This window comes from Antrostomus carolinensis, unplaced genomic scaffold (genome assembly GCF_000700745.2).
Source record: "Antrostomus carolinensis isolate BGI_N321 unplaced genomic scaffold, ASM70074v2 scaffold51300, whole genome shotgun sequence".
Lineage (NCBI taxonomy): Eukaryota > Metazoa > Chordata > Aves > Caprimulgiformes > Caprimulgidae > Antrostomus > Antrostomus carolinensis.
This window is the reverse complement of record NW_010287350.1, coordinates 1-25,088: the sequence shown is the minus strand read 5'-3', so window position 1 is coordinate 25,088 and position 25,088 is coordinate 1. Positions and strand designations below refer to the sequence as shown.

Sequence of the window (25,088 nt, the reverse complement as noted above, 5' to 3'; positions counted from 1 at the left end):
GGATGCCGGTTCGATAACGGGGGGAAACGTTCCCGTTGGAGCTGGAGCAGGTTCCTAAGGAGGCTGGGAAACCTCCGTGCTCAGAGATGCTCACAACTTGGCTGGGCAAGGGCCTGGACAACTCTCCCAGCTTTGCTTTTTTGTTTGTTTATTTGATTTAATTGTATTGAGCAAAATACCATAGGCGAGTTCCTGCAAAAAATCAATTAAAATGTTAAATGGTAGGAAAAGACTGTCTGGCCCAAGCTGAAGAGCAGCAAGCAGTGTGAACGTGGCTTTGGAGTTTGGCAGAGAATCTGGACGCAGCTCTGTAAACTTCTGACTTTATTCTCATGGGTTAGTTGAGTGGCAAAGGAACTTTTGAAAGGCAGAGAGCAGTGCGAAGGAAATCCTGGGAGATGCTGTAACTACATTGATAAGTACATTTCAAAGAGTTTTTAGAATCAGAACTCATACCTTGTGTCTTTTTTATGACCCTAAGGATCCTAACATCACTACATTTTTATTATAATTTAAACAATTTACTTTAACATCTTTCTGATTTCCTTGTTATGGCCTTTCCCTTTTATTGCAGAAAAGCAGGATGAGGTAAAATTAGATTTATCTCTGGTCTGTACCGTGGCTGCGTGGCCCTTTTTCTTCTGATATTCACTCTCACTCTGTACATATGCCAACAGTTGTGTGCAGCTGCTGGGTTGCTTATTCTACTCTCTTGGCAATTGGTGACTCAGCTATCAGCATCTTATGTAGCCATGGTCACAGTCTCCTGCAAGCGCACTGCAGTCTTTAATCAGCCTGCCAATCTCCTGAACAGTTTTAGACTCTAAATTTACATCCACCTGATGACAGAAAATAATTGTTTGGCCTAGTGTTATCTGGGAAATCCAGGTGTAGCAGATCTCCCAAATCTTCACATGCTTCTTCCTGGAAAAAACCTTCCTCTTGCATCTTATTCTGCACATGGGTTTTGGTTCTGCATCTGGCTCTATTTTATATTAACAGCACAGTACAAGGATAGAATGTGAAATACTTTTGTTCCAGTCTTGGGGAGGAGTGGCTGGAAAGCTGCCTGGTGGAAAAGGACCTGGGGCTGCTGGTCAACAGCTGCTGAACATGAGCCAGCAGTGTGCTCATGCAGCCAAGAAGGCCAACAGCATACTGGCCTGTATCAGAATCAGTGTGGCCAGTAGGACCAGGGAAGTTATCTTACCCCCACTGGTGAGGCTGCACCTCAAGTGCTGTGTTCAGTTTTGGGCCCCTCACTAGAAGGACATGGAGGTGCTGGAGCGTGAAGGGCAACGAAGATGGTGAAGGGGCTGGAGCACAAGTCTTATGAGGAGTGACTGAGGGAGCTGGGGTTGTTTAGCCTGGAGAAGAGGAGGCTGAGGAGAGACCTTATTGCTCTCTACAACTACCTGAAAGGAGGGTGTAGAGAGGTGGGGGTCAATCTCTTCTCCCACGTAGCAAGCGATAGGACAAGAGGAAACAGCCTGAAGTTGTGCCAGGGGAGGTTTAGATTGGATATTAGGAAAAATTTCTTCGCCAAAGGAGCTGTGGAACATTGGAACAGGCTGCCCAGGGAAGTGGTTGAGTTACCATCCCTGGAGGTATTTAAAAGACGCGTGAATGTGGCACTTAGGGACATGGTTTAGTGGTGGACTTGGCAGTGTGAGGTTTACAGTTGGACTTGATGATCTTAAAGGTCTTTTCCAACCAAAACAGTTGGTTCTGTATGGTTCTGTATCTCAGATGAATAATGATAAAAATGGCTTGCTTCATGCTTTCAAAGACTCTGGAAAGAAGTGGTATTAAAAGTGGCTCTCCCCTCACACCAATCTGATCTAAGTGGTTTCTTACAGCTCCTCAGTTTCCTAGTGTGTTTCTTTACAGTGATGATGCAGAGCCAGGTTCCTTGCTGAGTGCTGAATTGGGCTTTCAGATACATTGGTAGATAATGCATCAGCTTATATCTTAGTGTTATTAATTAATAAAGTAAATGAAAATTGGGTAACTAGGAGACACATAAAAGAATCATGAATGGTGGATTTCCCCCATCTGCTTTACATGTTTCCCAGCTGCCTTCCAACATCGTGAATGGCTTCCTTTGTTTAGTAGATTTTTTATATGAGAAAAAAATATTTTTCATGGAAGAAGATTTTTCATAGAACACTGTGAGTGATTGGAATTGTAAAACCATAAGCTGGGAACATTTTAATCCTAGGTCTTGGAGAAATATGTGCTTAAAAAAACATTCTAAGCATGATTGTTCTGCTTACTTTCTTCACAGAGTTATAGTAAACATAATTCATAGTGTCAAAGGATACCATTCCAAGACAATACGTTTTCTGAATGTGGCTTTTGACAGTTCTGGAGATTCTCTACTCGCTGGAGACCACCAAGGGAATATATATGTTTTTGACTTGAATGGAAACAGGTAAGAATATTTTTATCAAGGCATTTTAATTGCTTTGACAGTTGTAACATTCAGGTGGATGGATGGAACTTGCCTGGACAGCCTGCCACAGTTTAACCCTGCTTTTAACCCTCAGTTTTCCATGAATGTGGAAATAGGTAGTGGTTTGCTCAGAGCTGAAACCACAAGCCAGTGTCACATGTAGGCTCCCTGAATATTATTTTATTAGTTTAGTTGCTCTAAAAGATCAGAAGTTTGTAACTGTAAACTGAACAAACAGCAATTTCATAGAACTTAACTGATTAAATATTACCTCAAGAAGTTATTCTTTGGATGGTACAGATAAATTAATAATATGAGCCATGAATTACAATAAACTAGACCTAGTATTGTCATTTGCAGAAATACATTAATCAGTCTTTTCGATTTTAAACTACTAAGTTTTAAAATCCTAGCAATGATTTTTAGATTTTTTTATAATGAAATTTATTTGCTACCTACTTTTGAGCTAATTTATTTTTTCTCTCAGTGAAATGTATGGAAATTGATTAAGTTATTACTTCACTTGACATTGTGAACCAAAATTTCCTAACACAAGAATGTGTATTTTTAAATAGATTCAACCTTGTTCAGCGAACAATGCAGCCTTGCACTGCTTTGGCATTTAATCTTCGCAGAAAGACAGAATTCCTGGTGGCTTTGGCAGATTATTCTGTTAAATGCTTTGATACAGGTAAGAAGAAATTTAAAGGCTTACTATCTGGATTGTTATGAAAACCTATAGAATTTTAGCTTTGTTTTTTAATTTATTTTTTTTTAAGGAAATATGTATTTCATGCCATCTGTTCTTCCAAAAAAAGTTTGGGCCCATTCGGGTTATTGTCCTGTGGGTAAATGAACCCTTTGCTTCGTCAAAGTTTCTCGTTCCCCCTAAGTCACACTGGCATCTGTTTGACTGAACTTTAGCACAGGATCACAATTATGTATGTTACCATTTTTAAAGCAATGTTGTATATGTTTGCTTAGAATGAGGTGCTCTATGTAAAATCGAACCAAAATCAATTGAAAGTATGTTAGTTTGCAACTGAACCAATTATTAACTCTGTTTACAGTAAAATATCTGAACAAAGTGACAATATACACTAAAAGAATTGACAATACTTTTGAGTATGGAAGTAGATCTGTATCCCTGTTCAAAAGCATGTCTAAAATTAACTTCACAGGCCAGCTGTGTGTCTCTCTCTTGATTAGAAGTTTAAATAATAAAAGGCATTGACAATTCATTCTTCATAAATTAATCTTAACCTATCAAAAAGTGCAGTTGTAGTGTCTCTTGTCATCTGGATTTAAATCTTTTTAAAAAGATTTAGGAATCACTCATCTGCAGTTTGAGGGTTTGAGTCTGATATTATCAGTGAAGATTTTAATGTAACCCAGTTTCCCAAAACAGAGGAAGAGTCGGAGTTAAGGTCTGAAATCCTCCGTGCTTTTTCTCCTTCTTTGAACCACAGTAACACCAAACTTAGAGTTTGAATGCACTTAGAGAAATCTTCTTAATTATTCTAGAGAGTCCTGCATGTTTATATGCTGCTGTTTTCAGATACCAAGTCATAGTGAAGGATGTTTTGAAATAGAAATGCTATTCACATAAGTCAGTATTGGGTGCACTACCCTTAGAGGTGTATGAGATAATACTTAGTCGGTGGGCTCCATCCCCTGCTTTAGAAGCCGTACTCTGTAATTCCATGTCGTCCTCCCAGGTGACAATAGCTTTAAGCTCTCAATTGTCTGTAAGCACAGCAGAAAGTTTGACTGTTAGACTTTGTGAACTGCTTTATAGCCATTTCCCATCTTTGATGCCACAGCAGTAGGTCAGCTGGAACCACCACATTGGCTGTCAGGCAAACTACCCAACATAAATAGTGTAATTGCTGCAAATACAGTTTGGTTGCTGAGGGAAGATTAGTGGTCATGCAGTCACAAGTGGGAGACAAAGTAATCAGAGGAACCATTTCCTTAGTATGCAATACACAGCATAAAAGTGTTATGGAGTCTAAAAGATTTAATGAGGTGTTGCTTTCTGACTGTGCCTTTCTATAGTCATAGCCCTTTGCCATTAAACCTTCCTTCCTTGCACCTCTAAATAGCTGAGTAATCATTCATACATACTGTCCACAAGTCAAAACAAGTGGAGAATTCTAACCAGAACATTCAGTCTCAACTTCCAGAGATTACTGCAGGTGTTCACATCGGATAATCTGCCCACGAGACATGCTGAACTTCCCTGATCACAGTGTTCATGACTTTGTAAGACTGATTCTTAGGCTAAATTAAACAAGTCTTTGCAAGTTGGCTTTCCGTGTAGAACTGAGAATAACTGGTGAAATCTGCTACTTGGAGATGAGGAGATGGTTGTTTCTCTAAGTTATAATAACTACATGAAGACTTACTCCTTTGTTTCTTGTTTGTTGGGCTGTGATGGTAAATGGTCATATACTAGGTATGCTTAAAAGTCTGTTTCAAAGCATAGTGTTGGCAATAAAGAGTAAAGTAGTAGTTGGTTCACTTTGAATGGCTTTCATGTCCTTTTCATTTTTTTCATCAACTCCTGCAGAAACCAAGGAGCTGGTTAGTTGGATGAGGGGACATGATTCTTCAGTGTCTTCCATCTCTGTCCATGGCTCAGGCAGGTATGCCATCACTACATCCACTGACACAGCACAACTGTGGGACTTGGACACCTTTCAAAGAAAAAGAAAGCTGAATGTTCGTCAGTCTGTGGGTATACAGAAGGTGAGTAAAGAGCAATTACTAAAGGGTGAACAAGCATACCTCAGGAGGAGTGACAACACATGTTAAAATCACAGTACTTGAAAATATTTTTTAAATACAGCTGAATCTTTTCTGTGTTCTTTGGGCATATCTCCTTAACTGTGATCCTGTCACGTCACCCAGACCACTGGAATCATGACTCAATAGTTGCAGAGATCTGCTGGGAACTTTTAAGGAACCTCCATCTTTAGAGATACTCAAAACTTGATTGGATATGACCTTGACTAACCCAATTTAACCTGGAAGTTGGAACCATCTTCTAGATTGACCTTGCTTTGACCTGGGAGTGGGCTCAAGGGACCTCTGGAGATAGATTCCAACCTGAATGATACTGAGATTTAAAGGTGTTGTTAAAAAAGCAGTTTTGGTAACTTATAATGGTAACTTGAGACAGTCACCACCACCTACCACATTCAGTTGCTTATTCCAAAGCTGCTTTTCTTTCTGTGCTTGCTAAGCACTGACTGTGAGCACAAACAAAGCTGAAAAGTAACTCAGCAAAAATAAACTGCTGCTTTTCAGCCTAATGGTTTCTTTGCTTCAGTTTGCTGCACAGACATTTACAATGAAACAACACAGGGGATGAGAAGGATGACAGGTTTGTGTCAGGGAGTGGTTTAAATATGTCTTCCTTAGTGTTACGCTGCTTTAAACAGGTCTGCCTGCGCCACCAAATGTCAGACTTCAGCGTAAGTACTGCAGAAATTATGACGCAGTGGCTGAGTGTTGCTTACACACATGCTGGCCTGCAGTGAATACTCTTGCCAACACCACTTCAAACCAAAGTTCTCATCAGGCTGGTCACTAAGAAGCCCTGCTGATTTTGCAGAGAACAAGGCTACTCATTTGAGTGTCTTCACCGTGGTCTAGGTCAGGAGAAATTTTGTCAGCCTGAAATGGTCACCTAGCAATTACTGTAGAAGATCATGCATAAATTTTTGTTCATTTGTTTGTTTTATTAAAACTGTTGTGTAGTGCATGTTGCTAAAATAATTATCATGTCTTCCCACCAAAGAATGGCTGCACTTCCTCAGTGGACAAGATTTTTCTACTGCTGAGTATCTTTCTTTGTGTAGGATATGTGTAGGGGCTTCTTATTGATAAATGGCTCTTGGAATTGTAGGGTCAGGATGTTCCGATATGGAAACAACCTTTAAATCCAAACAGTAGTGACTGTGGTTGGATGTATAAATCACTGTTTGGGAATCAAGAGTCTGCACTTTTGGTTTGGCTCGACCATTTCTGATAGGACATTATGCAAATAATCCAGTTTATCTGGATTTAATTTTCCTGTCTTTAGAACAGAGATAACAATACTTACTCCCATGCCACGATTTAAGACATACAGATGAGTACTTTATTAAAGATCAGATTTATTATTAGACTGCAGCCCTGACACTCACTGTCCATAGTTGGGTTCTTGCTGTCTGACCCATAGTAGTAGTGTCACACCAGTCTCTGGGGTGTACTTTTTGGTGCCTCTTTACTTCAGTACTCCAGTTTACCAATATGTAAACTTCATCCACCTGCATGATAGGCATCTGCTCTCAATTCATTATCTAGACTTCCTCAGGGTCCCTGAAGGAGGACAGGCTGCTCAGTGTGTCTGAAGATAAATGACTCTGGTAGGGGAGGTGACTCTTTCCCCACAGGTAACTTTTGCTCACTGTCAAGTGACTAATTTGGCCGGAACATCCAGCTTTCAGTCACTAACATTCAGCAAGATGAATCTCATCCCACATATCCAGATTTACAGATTTTCAAGGCCCCAAGAGACCATTCAGACCAAAACTCTGAAGTTTGTAGCACTGACTGTAAATCTCAGCGAGTGAGTCATTCAGGTGGTCCATCAAAGTTCAGTGCCAGAAGACATGTTCAGTTTAACCTCCAAAATTACAGGTACAGGGAATCTGCTGAAGGTGCATGTGCTGTACCAAAATAGAACCTCTGATCTAAACCAATAATTTGTCATTAAGCAAGAATGTATCTGATGACATCCAAAAATGTAAATAATCATTCTTTTTCTTTATCGAAAGAGATTACACATAAGCAATAAACATATTCAGAGTAATTTAAAAAAATATATTTACAAGCTTTTTGTTTTTATCTTCATTTGTCCTCATAGTAAAAGCCACATTTCATAGGTGGAAAATAAATTGCTAAACTTCCTACAATATTTTTTACTTTTAATAACATAAAACTAAGGAGTTTAAGTCTAAAGATGAATGCTTCATTGAGTGCATTTGCAGGCCCTTGGTACTATTTGAATGCTGAAGCCAATGTGTAGAAGATGCAACAAGCAGTTGCTGAATGAGCAGTTCTGGCTCCCGTCTTCCATCCCCTTCTGCTTCTGGGTTCACGTTCCCACTGTTTGTGTTACATCCTCTCTAGCGCTCACCAGAAACCTCCACAAGATGGTTTAACAGTCATAAAAATGACACAGATAAAGACTTGTGTAGTTTCAGTGAGCTAAGCTGGCTTAGCAAAGGGTACAACAAGCTCTGAACCAGCTCAAGGGAGAGTGGGCCTGCCTAGGCTGCGACAGGAGAAGGGGTCCCGCTGCCTGGGGGATCTGAGCCTTGCACTGCAGCTGTTACAGCAATAGCCATACTGTCGTGGTTTCTTGCTGTATTTTTTTCTGCCATACACTTTGGTCCAAGTTAAAGAGCACTTCCTTGACAACATACTCCTTTTTTTTTTCTTTTCCATATTCTTCCAGGTTTTTTTTCTTCCGTTGAGTAACACCATCCTCAGCTGTTTCAAAGATAATTCTGTTTTTGCATGGGAATTTGATACTCTTCGCTGTAAATACCAGTTGCCAACTCCTGTAGAAGGTTCTGTATTACTTTATAAGGTCTTTGCAGTTACCAGGTAAATTGCTATTTTAAACATTCTAAAGGCAGACTACAAAAACTGTATTTTTAAGACAGGTTTTCTTTCCTTATTTGTACTGTTTTATGGATGTATTGAGCTATATACTATGATAAGCTTTTGAACTCTACTGTGACTGATACTTTCAGCAAGGATCAATAGCAGTTTTTATTACAGTCCCATAGCAGTTGAAATAAAGTAAGTTGATCTTTATGACCACTAAAATAAGGTTTAAACTATCCTTTACAAAAGCAAATTTTATTATTTAGGAGCTATTTTGTTCTTTCAGGAGAGCATGACAGGAATATTGACAGATTCAAAAGTGATTTGAGGGCATGGAAGGAAATGTACAATCTCTCTCTTTTTAGCTAATGCTAATTTAAATTACAGTATTCTGATGGAAACTTTGCCTCATCTGTGTTCTAGAGATGGACAGATTTTTGTAGCTGGTGGAAAATCAAATCATCTTCACTTATGGTGTTTAGAATCAAAGCAGTTGATACGAATAATCCAGATGCCTGCAAAAGTACGAGCTGTCCGTCACCTGGAATTCCTCCCTGACAGTTTCGATGGGGGCTCTAATCAGGTCAGGTTTTTTACAAAGCTTAAGACTGGTTAGTTGATTCAACACATACTTTGAGGGCTCTGGGGGGACACTGGGGATATGGACCCACACCAAACAAAAGGAAGGTTATTGTGCTAAATGTTTGCTCAATTTCCCTTTCAGCTTAATTGGGTGTCGTTGCTGAATTGGGTATTTGTCTTTGTTTTACAAATTAATTGATGAATCCTTTTAAGTTACAGGTCCTTGGAGTGTTAAGTCAAGATAATATTATGAGATTTATCAATATAGAAACATGCAAACTTCTGTTTGACATTGGGAGTCATGAAGAGGGAATTAGTACAGCAGCAATTAGCCCCAATGGACGGTATATTGCATCGGTAATGGAAAATGGTAGCCTTAATTTATACAGTGTCCAAGCTTTGACTCAAGAAGAAAATAAGGTAGAGTGTCTTACCTTTCTTAGAACAGCAGTAAATCTCATTAAAGTTAATACTTGTCTACATAACTTTTGTATCAGCACTAGTTTGCAGACGTATTAGAGTTCCATATATAACACTATAAATTAAGAAATAAGTGGTTTGTAGAGTTTCCTTCATAGTACAACCCAACATACTGGAGTAACTATGTTTTTAAAGTACATGTATCACTGTGTTTCTAGTGTTGGGAGGAGGGGGTGGTGGTATTTCTTTCTACAGCAATTTGTATGGACCAGTTTCTCTTTGTAACGATGTTTTGGGGGAGATGGAAAGAGCATAATTGTGCTGCTTCTGTTCCGTTTCCTGTAGGAAATGTTTTGCAGCTGATGCTGCCTTAAACTGCGAGGATGAATGGTGTTTTTGTTTCTGTGATTTTGTTGTTCTCACTGTCTTATTGGATACCAGCATCCATTATTATGGCACAATCATACTCCTAATCCCAACTAAATAACAAACATTCTAAATACCAGTTCCTATTTTATTAAAGTCATTTATTAATGAGAGTCAGGTTTCTAAATCCAGAATTCCATATATCTTAAATCACCATGTCTTTGAAGTAAACAGTAACCAGCCTTGGGTAATGACGGAGGTGGAGCTGAGGAAGGATGTGTAAAGATGTCACACATGCATTCCATTTGCACTTTTGCTGCTGGTTTGACATGAACTGGGATATCCACTTTGTTACTTCCTTTCCCAGTCTCCAACACTGAATTAATATCTCCCTCAATCTCCCTCACACTGAAGAATAATTAAAGTTTGTAAAGGTTTTTTGTATTCTTTTTAACTGGTGCTATAGAAATGCCAAATATTTTAGTGACACAGAGAAACATAGTAAAGTAAATAGCCTGAACAGTACATGATACATATTTATACTATCCAAATTATATTTTAGTGTTTGCTAAACAAGGAAATAACCTGATGTTTGAGTTGGTTTGGAAGCTACATAAACCGTCTCACAGTCTTTCTAGGTTATTACAGCATTTTTATTCACCGGCATACTTACTTAGGAGTATACAGTCCATATATATTTATTTATGGTATAAATGTGTCTCTATTCTTCTTGCTATGGGCATCAGGCTCAAAAATATGGCTTATAAAATAGAGTAAACATCAAATTATAGTGTTATTTAATCTGTTTTACGAGATGTTAACCAAGGTATTTGCACTTAATATTAGCCTCCACCACCCGTGTTCAAAGTAGTAGAAGATTGGTCCAAGTGCACGTCAGAGGCAAATAAACTGACAATGAGAGTGAATTCAGGAAGGTCAGAGAGGCCTTGGAAATCTAAAGGAAGCAAAATTCAAACCAGATTGCTAAAACTGCAAGTGAACACATCACCTGAAAATAAAGAGGTAGGGAAAAGTTGCAAATATTTTGTTCTCCAGTCTGCAGCATTTAAATTTCATTGCAAAAAAATATTTAGCCACTTATTTTAAAGAATAAATTCAGGTACTGATTCACTTGGATGTTTGAGCAGAGAGGGGATTGAGGGAGTTTTAGTACCATTTCCTCTCTCTGTTTAACTGATACTCCAGTGTTATGTGACACAGCCAGAGCTGCCTCCACTCAGTTTGGGGTACTTCTGAAGTTGTTCAAGCAACTTGTGACACATTCAGATATTTGCTAGATCTGATCAGCTTCCCTGCTGGCAAACTGGCACCTCTAAAATGTCTATCTAGAAGCCATTTTATTATTTATTAACTATTTAGAAGATGCATTACTGTTACATTTATTTCTCTTCTGTCATCACTATGCCATCTTCTCTCCCTGTTTTTATATTGCATCTCATACATATATATATATATATATACACACACACACACACACACATAGACATATATATACACACATATCTATATCTTCCTGTAACATTCATCACAATATGATCTATTCCTTATGCCAATATTCTTTATGGTTTGGCTGTATCCATCATTTAATTATATATAGTTCAGTCAGCGTTTGATTTGCTTCTGACTGAAATCAGTGGCAGCTGTTCTCTGAGTTCGGTAGATGAATGATCTTTTGTATTATCTTTGTTGTTGGAATACCTAGGATTATGTAACAGATAGCAGTACACTTTTTTTTTAATATGCTAGGAACTTCTATATTTAGCTACTATAATCAATTAAAGTGCAAGGAAAGAGATAATGAAAGAGAAATACTTACAGTTATTGTTGATCCCCTATTTTGTAGAATGAATTGCCAGGTGGATTAAACAAGAAACGTCTGCGGGCCTTATTGAAAGGATTTGGAGAATATCCAGCAAAGTACAGGTATGTTTGTGTGCATGTTCATACTTGCACAAAATAAAATTGCTTGTGTTTACTCGCCTATGAAAGAGAAGTTGCTTGACTAAGTCTGCATTTTAATTGCAGGATGTTTGTTTGGCGTTCCTTATTACAACTTCCTGAAAACCACTTAGCATTCAGTAGCCTAATAGATAAAGGTACCCACAGTGCATTTGTGAATATTCAAAATGAGTATCCCATCAAAAGTAGGAAACTGCTGAGAGTTTTACAGAGGTAAAATGTATATTTATATTTATTAAAATATTATCTATTTTTATTTTCATATGGTGATCTGAAATGTATCTAATAGCTGGAATCAGCTGTAAGAAAAATTAGTAGTGCCCTCATGCAATTTTATTTTTATAGCTCATAATCCTGCATCTGTTTTGAAGTTTACAATATGTCTATGTTGTGGTTCTAAAATGCATATTATGTTTTTGTTTGGTTTTGGATCAGTGTTTTCTAAACCTTTGTTTGCCTTTGCCTATAGAACCTTATCAGCTCTATCTCACTGGTCTGCTATCTTTGCTGAGACGCCTTATATTCCTTTGTTAGCATTCCCATTTGTAAAATTATTCCAAAACAACCAGCTGATCTGCTTTGAAGTTGTTGCTACAGTAGTAGGTAAGCAATGGTTTAAAAAAACTCAAATATGCTGTGACATTTTTAAGCTTTCCCATGCAAAAGAGCTTTTCCTGATTAAATGGATGAGGGATTTTTTAAGAGGTGACCAGGCTCTCTTCTAAAGATGTTGCCAGGAATTACTATTTAGCAACTGTATGCTTAAAACAAAAACCTGCTTGTAAACAAAGCAAGATATTAGAGTTCCTTTTGCAGTGTTTCTAGCAAAAAGTTAGCAGTTTAGCAGTATTAGTAAAGTTTAATCAGCAAAAACAAATGTATCTAGGATCATACCAAAATCTCTGAGACATGGGCAAAGTAGTCACACCCACCCCCTCACCTACTCCCAGTCAAAAGGTAATGATCTCTTTTAAGGTTTTACTGTGTTTAGTTGTCCTAAGCATGTGGTAACTCAAAATTAGACATGTGGCTGAAAGCTGGCTATGGCTGTCTTCTGAAGAAACATTCTAAATTAAAGTGCTTTACACTTAAATTAGTTGTTGCAGCTGCTGCTAAGTCTACAGAAGGTATGTGCTGCCAAGCATGCATACCCACTTTGCAAACACATGCTGTTAGTGAATAACTATCCAAGTATCCAAGTTTACGGAAATTATTCTTAGTATGTTAAAAATTACTTGATACAGGCTGTAGTTTCATGAGACAGAAATACTGGTTTAAGTATTCCCATCTGCCTCCAACCACTTAGTCCCACAGCACACAGACTTTTTTTCATTTTATTTTTGAGCCACATTAGTTCTCCAGTCTGGTTCAGAGTGTACTGACACAAACACTCATGCCAGTGCAGCTGGAGGAGCAGTGTACTCTGGGAATGGTTTAGGAATAAATGCTACGAAAGAGGAGAGATGGGAATATTTTAAACAGGTTTTGCTGCCTAAAACTGCCTCTTAGATTGATAGCCTTTATAACCAAACCTTAAGGCTGTCAAGAGTTTATCACTCTGGTTTACAGTGGATTGTGTTGGGCTTTTTTTTCTCTTTCAGTTAATTTTTGTCAGCACTGGTTTGAGTATTTTCCCAATCCTCCAGTTAATGTCCTTAGTATGATGGAAAATATTTTGGCACATCATGACAAAGAGCTGCTTCAGCATTTAATAAAGCACAGTGTGACTTCACAGGTAATATTCTAGCCAACTTTTGTATATAATGTCACTGCATGAATGATAGTGCACTAGTCTTTACTTTTGACATAATTCTTTTTTGAGGGAGTTTTCATTAAATAGGAGTGAATGATATGGGAGTTTAAAGATTGTATCATTGTTTTTCTGCAGTTTTTCATTTTCCATGATCATAAATCTCACAAATGTGCTACTGTAGTTCTTTAAAGTCTCAAGTCCACGTTGCTTGAAAATCTACTAATCAAATTACAAATGCAGTTTGTTTGGGTTTTTTTTTCAAAAGCGGCCATAGGTGTGATGAATTAATTTTGTAATCCCTATTTATCATTAGGGATTATTTTAGCTTCACAAATCTAAACAGAAGATTTAGACATCCGGTGAAATAAGAAATGTATTTAAAATCACCCCATATTAAATTTGAACGTTTATTCTGGGTGATGAAACTTATCTTCAAGTATTGTGGTTTAGTTCCTGTTTCTTTCATAAATTGACAGATTCTTGGTGTAAGGCAAGAAAATTTCATAGTATTTCTTTACAAGGAATGGTAAAATTATGCTAATAGCTTGTTTTGTCAATTTTCCCAAATAATGTAGGTTTATGCATGGCCTCTTCTAGAAACACTGTTCTCTGAGGTTCTAACAAGAGAAGAATGGCTGAAAGTCTTTGACAATATCTTCTCCAACCATCCTTCGTACTTTCTAATGATTGTTGTTGCCTATATTATATGTTCCAGAACTCCCTTGCTTCACTGTAATCAAATAGCGGATTTTGAGGTAAACGTCTTCATATTTCAGTCAGTCATATGAAAGTGTACCTACAGAGATGTATAAAACATTGTATCTGTTGTTACAGAGGTTAGAAGATGTTTCATTTCCACATTAATATATTATTGCATATTTCTGAACATCATCTAGAACCTGGCAAATACACAATAAATCAGTAAATTATTGAGCAGTTCCTGCAGTTTCATACAATGAGATATTTAAAAGCTTTCCTAAGTTTTCTAATGCCACTAAAAGCCATTTTGTAAATGTCAATAGTTTGTCAACCACAAAATAATTCTGCCTCTTTTTTGGGGATCTAATATGGACTTCTGCCTGTGGAGACAAGATACAGTCATTCTGTTGAGTTGGTTCATTATTTTGCTTTCAGATTTGCAAAATTAGGCAGTATTATTTGAGGTTCTCTGAAGCTAAATAAAAAAGTTTCCTTATGTTTAGCCCTCCGTGGGAGGAGGTTTTTCATTTGAAAATATCTCTGCAGGCAAACAAAGGGTTCCACCTTGAAAATGTGCTTGTGAACAGTCAGTTTGACAGACATCAAACAGAAAACATTATTGCTACATTTAATAATAACCAATAACCAAGACTTTCTTGCTGAATAAGTTCTTTGACAAGAAGAATAGTCCTTTAAGAAGAGGGACTTCCAAGCTTGAACACCAGAAGTCGAGGGAGGTTTATCCAGTGGTAGGAGTGTCTGTGCAGGTAGTTAGACACTGTAAAATCACACCTAGTTTTCCAGATCCCTTACGCAACTGCCATTTGAGGAGAAGGAACAGAAGCAGAACATACTCTTACAACCTGAAGAGCTTTGGGTCAAGTCATTTGAGTCGGTGATATTTTACTAATCAGTAGGGCTAACAATAATCCCTTTTTAAATCAACTTGTGGAATATAGATCTTGCTAATTTACCTAATTATTCCTAAATAGTTATATTTAAAACTTGCTTAATATTTCATAGAATGTAAATGGAACCATGTCTCTTACAGTATTTCTTTCATCATCGTAACAACCTGGACATTAACGTTGTGATTAAGGAAGCTTATCATCTTATGGAGGCTACACCACTAGATATCCATCCCCAGCGTATGCTTGATGACTTCATACCCCTTACAAAAGGACAGTACCCTGTATTTAATAAATATCCCAAGTTCATTGTGGATTATCAGACTCGGGAACGGGAAAGGATCAGACAAGATGAAATTGAATACTTACGAGAAAGGTATTAATGGCAAAGTGGAAGACGGTATCAGACTGGGAGGGACAGGTGGACACAATTGCCTCTTTCTGGTGTAATCTGTATGCTTGAGGAGAGAGACAGTTAAGAAAATTCAGGAAGATTACTGTAAATAGCTGATAAAGGTTAAGAGGTATTTGGTTTGACACATTTTTAAGTTAAACCAGTAGTCTTATCTTAAACAGAAGATATTTGTTATTTCACAGAAAATATTGGGCTGCAAGTCTTCAAACTTGAAAGCCTGTAAGCTGGAGTCTAAACCTCTGTTGACCTTGTAGCGTCCAACTTTGTGAAGGGCCAGGAGTTCTCAGCTCGCTGTTGAAATCAGTGGCTACCATGATGCCAAGGCACCTTTAGAAACTAGTTTTTGTTAAGAATGTGAGGAAGAAAATATCTGCACTCATGTGAAATGCCCCCGTTGTCTGTAACAGTCAGTGTTGTGACTCTTCGCCATGCACTTTATCAGTACATAAAGGGGATGCTGTACTCTTTCATGACATTGCATTTCAGCAGGTCTTTGCTAGTACAGTCATCAATTTCTAAGCAATCAAGTAATTTCTTGATAGTTGGCTTGAATTATTAACATGTGCTCTCCTTCCATTTAGGCAATTAGCACATGAATTAGAAGCTAAAGCACAGGAGCAGAAAGCAGAAGATGAAGCCTGGTATCGGCAGCCGGAATTACTTAGAGAAGCTGAAGAACAGAGGCGAAAAATGCTACTGGAAGAGGAAGAGAAGCTGGCGGAACAGAGGCAGAGGTATTATAATATAAGAAGCATTAGGGACCTGGCTGTTGTATCCTGCTATTACATTTTCAACCATGAGTAAAGGAGAAATCGCCACTAATTTATATAAATTGTAATGTGGGAAAACAGTGTGGTCTAGTGGGTCAGATTTTGGTGTGGGAATGAAGTGATCTGGGTTGTATTACTGCCTTGCCTGAGGGAGCACAGCAGATTAGAGGCCAGTATATTTTCATCTCAGCTCCCAGCCTTTTGTCTGGTCTCTTTGGATTGTCAATGCTCTTAAGCAGTCAATTGCTGTGTGTTTGCACACTGAGACTTCAAACTTGCACTGTGGGCAGACTCATGTTGCAAATATAAGAGTCACTTACAGGATCAGTGACTGTACACAGTCTCGTATTTCTTGGATTTAGAAAAAAGACTTCATTTTGTATCAGTTTCTGAGGAAAGAGTTGTGATAGTACTGAACCTGATCTGTTAGTTGTACCTTTTGCAGTTCTGAAGGTTTAAGAGAATTTAAAAATCTCTGTAGTTTTTTAGATCAACTACAAGTAATCATAGAATCATTTTGGTTGGAAAATCCTCTTAAGATCATCAAGTCCAACCGTTAACCTAATGTTACCAAGTCCACCACTAAACCACGTCCCATGTCTACAGATGCTTCTCTTAAACCTCCGTAACCTACAGAGTAAGTTTATTTTTTTAAAAAGAGGGCAGTGAGCCTTTCTTTGCAAACTAATTCTTGAGTTTGTGGTTTTGTTCCTTGAAAGAGTTTGATATTTTCTAAATAAACTTCGGCCTAATTTTGTGCAGAAAGAGGTACCAGGACACTGGCAATTACTCAAAGGAAGAGTTTCCAGTTCTGGATCATTGCAGTAGTAAACTGGTGCTTATTAAAGCAGAACAGAAACAGATCGCTGGGCTTCAAAGCTTAATTGGGGACATTGCCATTAGAGGATATCTGTGTGTCTGTGAATTTAATTTTATCTTATAAATGAAAACTGGACAATTTACAAGATTGAAAGCGACTGTCCTAAGCTTTGTAGGTTAGAGATTAGCTCGTAGTAACTAATGGGTAACTGCAGGGTAAGTTTGTGCTCTTTGGTACCGACCTCTTATACATGGAAGTTCCCTTGTTTCTGTTTGTTTTGGCTTTGAAGACTGGCTGCTGTGAAAAGAGAACTGAAAGTAAAGGAACTACAAATTCTAGATGCTTCGAGAAGGCGTTTTCTGAAATACCAGCTAGATCAGCGTCAAATGGAACTGAAACGTCTCGATGATGAAATTGCGAGAAAGGCTGAGTATTGCTCAAGCAATTCTTTTCCTGAAGGTTCATTAGTGAAAATAAACAAGGAAAAAAATGCATAACTAAAATTTCAGTTGATATGCTGGGATTTGTGAGCCCAGAGGTGTACTTAGCATGAGATGGACTGCTTTAAGTGGTAAATGCATAATTTAACAGTTTTATTTGGCACTTACTACGTTCCACTGGCTAGCTTTAACTGGCAAAATTCCTGAGAAAAGCCAGATTCATCTTTATATTGGCAGTGTTGAAAAATGTAATGAGCTCCTTAAAGGAGTAGTGAATTCTCAGCTGTCTGGGGGCTGTATGTCCAGATTGCAAATTAACTCTGCCGTTGATTGAGAGGCTCCACAGGGGCCTCTGGCCAGGCCTGGCTCTGCTCCCATGTTACTAGCTTGAGCACCGTGGCATGCAGATGCTGAGAACGGAAGCTTTTGAACCTTGTGGGCACGAATTGAGCCTTTGCAGGGCCATTCCTCATGTCTCAGCACCACACTTTGCAGAGCACGGTGCAGCTGTGTGTTTATTTCTGCAGGCAGGGCGCTGTAAGATTTGTTAGATCCAGCTCAGCACAGGCTCTGCAAGGTGCAAAGTGGCCACTGCCCAATGTGTGTCCTGTCCTCTGCAGCGTTCTGGGTTCAGAGACTCCTTGTTTGATTCAGAGCTGCATCTGACAGGTTATTAGCGCTAGATCAAGCCTGACATTTCCCCCATATGGTTGGCTGGATGCAAAACTATTCCTGTGCCTCTTCTCCACCTTGCCCTGTACTTTTGGTATGCAATACTTTCCATTATTCTTGGTATGACAGAAAGTTAACAAGGATTCAGTAGGCTGTGGCTTGGGGGTTTGGACATACTTCTTGATACTGGCTTTTTAAAGGAGAATAATTTCTCCTTTACTGTATGTTGATGTGTTTCTCTTCTCCTCAAGGCATCCATGAGAAAGCAGGAAACAGCTGCTACTGTTCAAGATGTAGAAGTACGACGGATGGAACTTGAATCACAAAGACAGCTTTTAGAACAGGTAGTTAAAAGGGAACATACAGATGTTGGTATTTAATGGTTCTTCCTTTGCAGTTCTCAGATTCGTCTCTGTTCATTCAACTAGACCTTCTGAGGAAAAAGGGGGCCTTTTTTTTTTTCCCTTCTCTGATACCTTTTTTTAGAATAAACCGTCTGCATTAGTAGAACTCACTGTTATCTTTTTTTCTGGGAGAAAATCCCCATAACTTCCCCATTTTTTTTATTCTTCTGTGCAGAGGTATCATTTGCTTGCTGCAGGGTTTAGGTGTGTGCTCAGCTGGTTGAGAGAAGCGAAGAATGTGTAAATAAGAAATAAGTCTATAACAATATGTTCCTCATCCCAGAAACTCACACCCTTTAATCTGTGATATCCAGATATATCTACGTTTTCTGGAGAGAACAGTATAGCAGATTGATGTAGTTGATGAAAAGATGTCAAATTGCCAACAACTTCATTAAGCAAAAAGAAATTAGGGTGGTTCATGGGGAATGTGCAGTTCCTTTCTCAAATGACTGGCTTACAAGAAAAGAAGGATGGCTATTCAGTAATAAAGGGTTTTAATCAATAATACTGCTTAAAGTTAGATATGAATTAATTGTTATAATTAATTATTACTGAAAAGCAAGGCTGTGAATGGAAGGCTTTAGTAATGTCCATTTTGGTTAGAAATAGTAAATTAAGTGTTTAGAAATCACAGCTACATGTGCCCATCTTGCGTATGGGCGTATCCGATGGAATGCAAGCAGAGGTGGACATGCAGATAGCTAACCCGTGTTTTGAAGCATGTGTCTGCTTATATTTGACATTTTAGAGCTTTTGGCCATAGACTTTTTTAAACTTACGCTGAGCATAACTGAGCTAAATTTCTTTTAGCATTTATTTATTAAATATACAGCCAGCTGTATTGTGGCTACATAAGGCAAACCAGGCTAAGCTCATTTGTGTTCCAGTACATGTAAAGTCAGTTGTTTAAGGGAACTAATTCTACAGTGATCACCCTCTTTAGGCTAGAAAGGTAGCAATTATTTAACTAACTGTGGATATATGTCTGCCCACAAGAGTCCGTGTAGGCAGGCTTTCCCTGCCATGCCCTGATCCGACTGTTCTGCTGCTGACAGTGAGGGGCTATATTCAAACCTAGAAGGCCGTGCATGTTAACTTTGCTTCAGTACCCCACTGATGCAGCTCAATAGATTCCCACAGGCCTGGGAAGGGGTTATGTCTTCTCCAGAAAACTGTGCAGATGTGCCCTGATCAAGGTAAAGAAAAGGTGGTGAGAGTTAAAATTCTATTTCTAGATCTACTGCTGATTCGTACTACTTTGGCAAATCATCTCTGCATTCATGCTGCAGATGTGTTTATTATAAGTCCTTGTACCATGAAACGTGATTTATATTTGTGAAATGTTTTGAGGTTTTGGCTAAAATGTGCCGTAAAAGTGCAGAATATTTTCATGATGAATCTAATTCATTTAAGTTGGAATTCTGCTTTTATGCTGCACTGTAATCCAGGGAATGGAATTACACCAGTATCAGCCTGCGAGACCACTGTGATGACTCAGGCTTAGTGTAATTTCAAGTGGATAAAACAGCAGGGACTATCATTTTCTTGGACAGTTATGATATGTAGTGGGATGAGATGTGTGCTTATATTCAAATACTAGTTTAATGAAATTTTAATAAATGTTAAAGAGACAGAATTACAAATGTGGGTTAGTAGCTTAGCAACAATAATTTATGTTTGTGTGTTTGGCAGCATCTAATCAAAGATCAAGAGGCAATTACAAAGGAAATTAAAGAAGAGGTGGATGCCCGTCGAAGAAAGGTGGATCTGGAAGATCATCTTGTTCAGAGATTGGTGGAAATAGATAGAGAAGAAAAACAGAAAGCTCAGATAGTAAGATGATGGGATCTTAATACGTATTTTGGGGAGTTAGTATGCTAACTAGTACAAGTAGTGCTAGCTAGTAGTATTTTAACTGCAATTAACTAGTTCAAGTTGAAATGAAAATATTTTCTAAAGAAATCTAATTTCTGGATACCCATATTAATAGATTATGATGGTATGTTTAAAGTTTTCAAAAATCTGACTGAAACATCCAAACAGCTATATAATAATGAAATTCTCTGGCCCTGCCATGAATATTAACTTTTCTTTACTTCTCGGAACTTAGAAGGCATGTAAGACTCAAAAGTGCTTTTCAGAATAAGTCATCCTCCTGTTAAGGAACATGTTTTATTTGTAACCATAATAAAACAAAAGTAAGCCTCAAAGGAACTTTCAGTTGGTAGTACTTGGCAGGAAATTCAGCTGTAGAAGCTGTCTTCTAGATCACGGTAATGAGTGTGTGTAACTTGACATTAGGAATTGTTGAGATTTTCAAGCTCAGAACTTGTAACTGCACAGTTGGAAAAATAGTTGCAGCTAACCCACTGCCCATATGCTTGGCATCTGCATTTATATTTTGTCTAGAAATAAACATATGGGTCTGAATTTTTGTAAACAGCCTTTGCTTTTTGGAAACAGATGGATGTGGGTGGAAGTATTGGCATCCAGGTATCAATCTTATGTTAATTGCACCTGTAAAGCGTATTAAATCCACGCTAGGAAAGCAAAATCATGGAGAGGGTTGGTGCTTCTTTTCAAAAGATTTTTTTTAAAAAAAGACCCTCAGTAAGGGGAAGAATAAGAAGGATGAAGAATAAGCAGAAGAAAGCCCTGATAGATGAGACAGCCTGCTGTAACGAATAGAGGAGTGGCACTGCAGGTACAGTCTCCCTGCAGGGACATCCACCAGTGATACTGGAGAACAATTTATCTTACTTTATCTGTTTGTAAGGCTGTGTACTTAAAATAGTGCAATCGGATTCCTGGTAAGAAACATGTTTTATTAGGTGGCTGAAGAAAATTTAGCCAAAGCAGAGCAGAAACATATTGACACTGACTGGAGGCTGCAAGCGTTGCATAAACTAAGGTGTGATGATCAGGACCGTGAGAAGCGTTATGAAGAGATAGCCAAGCTCCTGCATGACAACAGGGTGAAAGAAGCTGAACTGCTGAAGGCCATGAGGGAAACAGAAGAAAAAACGGTATTTGCATTATTTCTTTTTCTAAGTGGGACTGGCACAAAAATAACTCTCTCGACTATAACATGGTAGAGCATAAAACTGAAGAATATTGAAAGAATATTTCATTAGGAATCTCCTTTCCTGTTTTGACTGGAAGTTTATTGAAGCTCTAGAGCAAATATTTTAGGCTTAGTAAAGCATATTCCTAATTCTGTATGGTCTTCCCATTTTTTTTTCTCTGATCCAAGACTTTTACCTTTCTCTAGGTGTCTGAATAAGTTTTTCAAAAAGAAACATTCACTTAGCTTAATAACTTGATTTAAGTGTGAAGTTTAGTCTGTAATAATCCAGATGGTTTTACTTGTTGCTTTTTCCTTGCAACACATCTGTTGAGGACACATTTAATATCTCTGTTGCACAGTGGGAAAAAGTTACAAAGAAAAAAGCTCAACTGGAAGAAGAGCAGAAGGTTGCTGCTGCTGCAGATGAGCACAGGACACAGTTTTTAGAAGATAAAATGAATGACACATTAGAATTGTCTGAAAAGCTGCAAAGAGAAGATGGCTGTTTTGGTGAGCGTATACATAATGCAGTTCTCCTGTGTGGATGGTGGCATGAAGCATTCAGCAAGTGAATACAAACTAAGTGTCCAATGCTAGGGATAAACTTAACTCCTTTACATAAATACTTTTTGGTAGTATTCTTTCCTGAAACCAATACATTGGGCCAGACTTGGAAAGGAATCTCGGTTTGATATCTATAGATGCAGCAATGTAGATGGCATTTTTGGTAGAAGCACAGGTTTAGGTCAGCTTAAGCTGACCGTAAAATCACATCCCTTAGAAACCCTCTGCCTAGTAATGTAAACAGCAGCAAACTCACTGCCAACAAGTGACTTTGCCAAGTGTTTGCTCACAGGAAAAAAAAACATTTATGAACTTCCAGAATTAGCCAGTACATCCTTCTCAAATGCTGCATTTGTGTGTTTTTGCAGATATTTCTCCTATTCCCCCATCTCTGCAAGGCTTACACAAGATTAGTGATTCATATTAAGATTAGGGGTTTAATATTGCTTTGGGTGAACTTTTTCAGGCTTTGCCCTTATTTGCCTAATGTTTTTAATATGGAGTAATTTGCAACTGCAAATTATTAAAATGGGTGTCTCCTCCTAAAACTGCAAGTACGAGTAGCCATATTCCACATGATCTTAGTGGCCCATTTGTCAGAAGATTAATTATATAGGACGAAACAGCACACGTGGAGCTGTAATTTCTTAAAATGGAATGCAGTGATGCATAGCTTTGACCCATAGACTAGAAACATTGACTTCTAATTCTGAGCAAATTGTACTTGCCATTAGCTGGAGTGAGTGCTTGTTCCAGTTTTGCTTCCTGAAGAAAAACTGTTTCACCTCAAGCTAGAAAAATTCACTGGAAATTTAAACGCTTTTAACTTAAAAAGAATCCATCTCTTCATTTCCCACAGAGAGACTGCGTGATTTAAAGGCTGGACCTACAGAAAGAGGGGTAGAACTCCAGCAGGTGCCACGGTCTGGAAACGTCTGTCTGAATTATTTGTCTGCATCAGAGTCATCATCATACAGTAAGTTTCTAAGTTAGGACCCCTCTTTCTTTCACATTTAATTTCAGAAGCGTTACTGGAACACTTCATTGTGCAATTGAGTCATTATTAGTTGTGTAGGTGTTTAGTGTATAATAAACCAGTTTATTGTTGTATTCTATTTCACACCTGAAAAAATGTCTTCACTACCAGGAGCAGCACAGGTAGGAAGTGCCTGAAGTGTGTCACATTTTGAGAGTGGTCCTATTAAACCTCAGCCTAGTTTAATCCCATTCTGACCTGATCATTTCACCTGAGCTTTTGCTGTCTTTGTAGTTATGTATGATTTGGGGATGTTGAGAAGATGTAGAACTACCTTTCATCAAAATCTTCCTAAGAGTTATAGTCAGCAGTTAGTCTGTAATCATTTCCTCTGGGCTGTCCTGGCTATTGTGGCCAGTGAAAGCTCTCTTAAAAATTGTCTGCATCTTGTGTACAAAACTGTACACAATGGGGAATATGTACCTGTGGACCTGCCATAGTGACCAATCAGCATCTGACCTTTTTGTAGCAAAACACAGATACCATTTTCAAAGAACTTAGGAGGACTTGTTCCTCGCTTCTATGGGTCTTAGGGCCGTCTCGCATACAGTGGTACTAAAAAAAAATAGTGTTTTGATGCAGGAGGTATCAGTTTTCCAATAAATATTTGTGGTATTTATGGAAAACTTTTAGTCGCAATAATAAATCCAAATTTCTTGCACTTAAGTGTCTTTAGACAGAAGACGAGAAGAACTGGCACGCCAGGAGCGGGAACTGATGGCAGAAGTCAGACGGCTCAGACAAAAGCTTACCTCACAGGCTCGAACTAGGCGTCCTCCAACTCATTTCCAAACTACAAAGTGGACACTTTGAGATGGTTTGTTCTGGAACTCATCTGTACTTTCAAATTATTAATCAGTGAAATGCAAAATATATATAGTGTAATTAAGGACTTATCATAGATTGTTTATTATAAAGGTCTTTGGAAATATTTTTATATAAAAATAAAATGCTAGCTAGAAAAATGTGTGTTGTTTGTAATCTTCTCACTATTGGTAACTATAGTGCTATTTTTACTTTTAAAATAAACTCACTTTTTACCATTAAGGTATTACACTTGCAGTAGTTGTGTACTTTCTTTGTTCTGGTACTTGCCATGACTTGAAGAAAGAAACCACGGTTAAAATGTTGGTTTTGTCAGTGATGTGTAAGTGGATTCTACAACTGGCAGCGGGGAAATTTGCAATTAGAGAAAAAAAAATCCTTTCCATTGAGAGCCAAACACTGAAAATAAGTCCCAGAGGGGCTGTGGAACCTCTGTTGCTGGAGATGTGTATAGTTGTTACACATATTAGCAGGCACATTTCATGGTAAAGAAAGGGGGCAGAGGTTTTAAAGAAAGATAACTATTTTTGTGCTGCTGGGCTGATTTTCCCTGGCTGTCACGTTGGCATCCTCTGTGTCTGGAACCAGAAACAGTCACATTAGCAGTGAGTGACTGGGATCCACAGCAATGTCACAGCTCTCAGCAGAGCGTGGGGAAGAGGCATCGTTCCTTTTCAAAGGGAGAAAAACGCAACAGGCACCGGTCATCTCTGGGAGGCAGGAGCAGGAGGTGAGAAAAGGGCCTTGTTCTGATGGCTGCCTTGGAGTTGACATGTGATTATTTCTATATTTAAAGAGAAAAAAATAAACCCACGAAGTTTTTGGCCAGCACCTTGGGCCATGTGCACACACTTAGGGTTCATAAAAACGTTACAGTTTGAAACGTGCACAACCCGGAGTGTTCCCAGCGGGCAGGAGCCGGTGCCCGGCCACGTCCCCACAGCAGCTCCTCGTCCCTGCCTGTGCCCTGCAGCCCACCACAGGAGCGGGACCCATGTCCCTGCTCCCAGCTGCTGACAGGGGCTCGCAGAGGTTCACAGACAGCTTGGATGCAGAAACCCTCTGCCACGCTGCATTTGTGAGCAATACACACGGGGGGCATTATTTCCCTCAGCCCACAGCTGGGAGACGCAGGCCCTTGGCCCGAACTACAGCTTCCTACGTCACGACAGCAACGACAAAACTGAGGGGCCGGAGAGCAGCTTCGCGGGGTTTGGTCGCAGGTAAAAGCGCAGGAGCCGCACC

The 25,088-nt window shown here is 38.6% G+C and overlaps 1 protein-coding gene across 1 annotated transcript; it reads left to right on the top strand.

Annotated features, from left to right (window-relative positions):
- Nucleotides 1-2,253: 2,253 nt before the first annotated feature.
- Nucleotides 2,254-23,831, top strand: TBC1D31 (TBC1 domain family member 31; the record flags this gene model as incomplete). Its single annotated transcript, XM_010162552.2, is given in 22 exon segments — nt 2,254-2,266; nt 2,269-2,434; nt 3,031-3,146; nt 5,028-5,206; nt 7,965-8,116; nt 8,543-8,702; nt 8,921-9,121; nt 10,334-10,510; nt 11,352-11,431; nt 11,534-11,680; nt 11,937-12,070; nt 13,069-13,202; nt 13,796-13,975; nt 14,971-15,203; nt 15,824-15,976; nt 17,122-17,257; nt 18,196-18,288; nt 20,044-20,184; nt 21,183-21,377; nt 21,778-21,928; nt 22,842-22,958; nt 23,686-23,831. Coding segments are annotated over 22 exon segments (3,204 nt in total), but the record flags the coding sequence as incomplete, so codon positions are not given.
- Nucleotides 23,832-25,088: the final 1,257 nt, after the last annotated feature.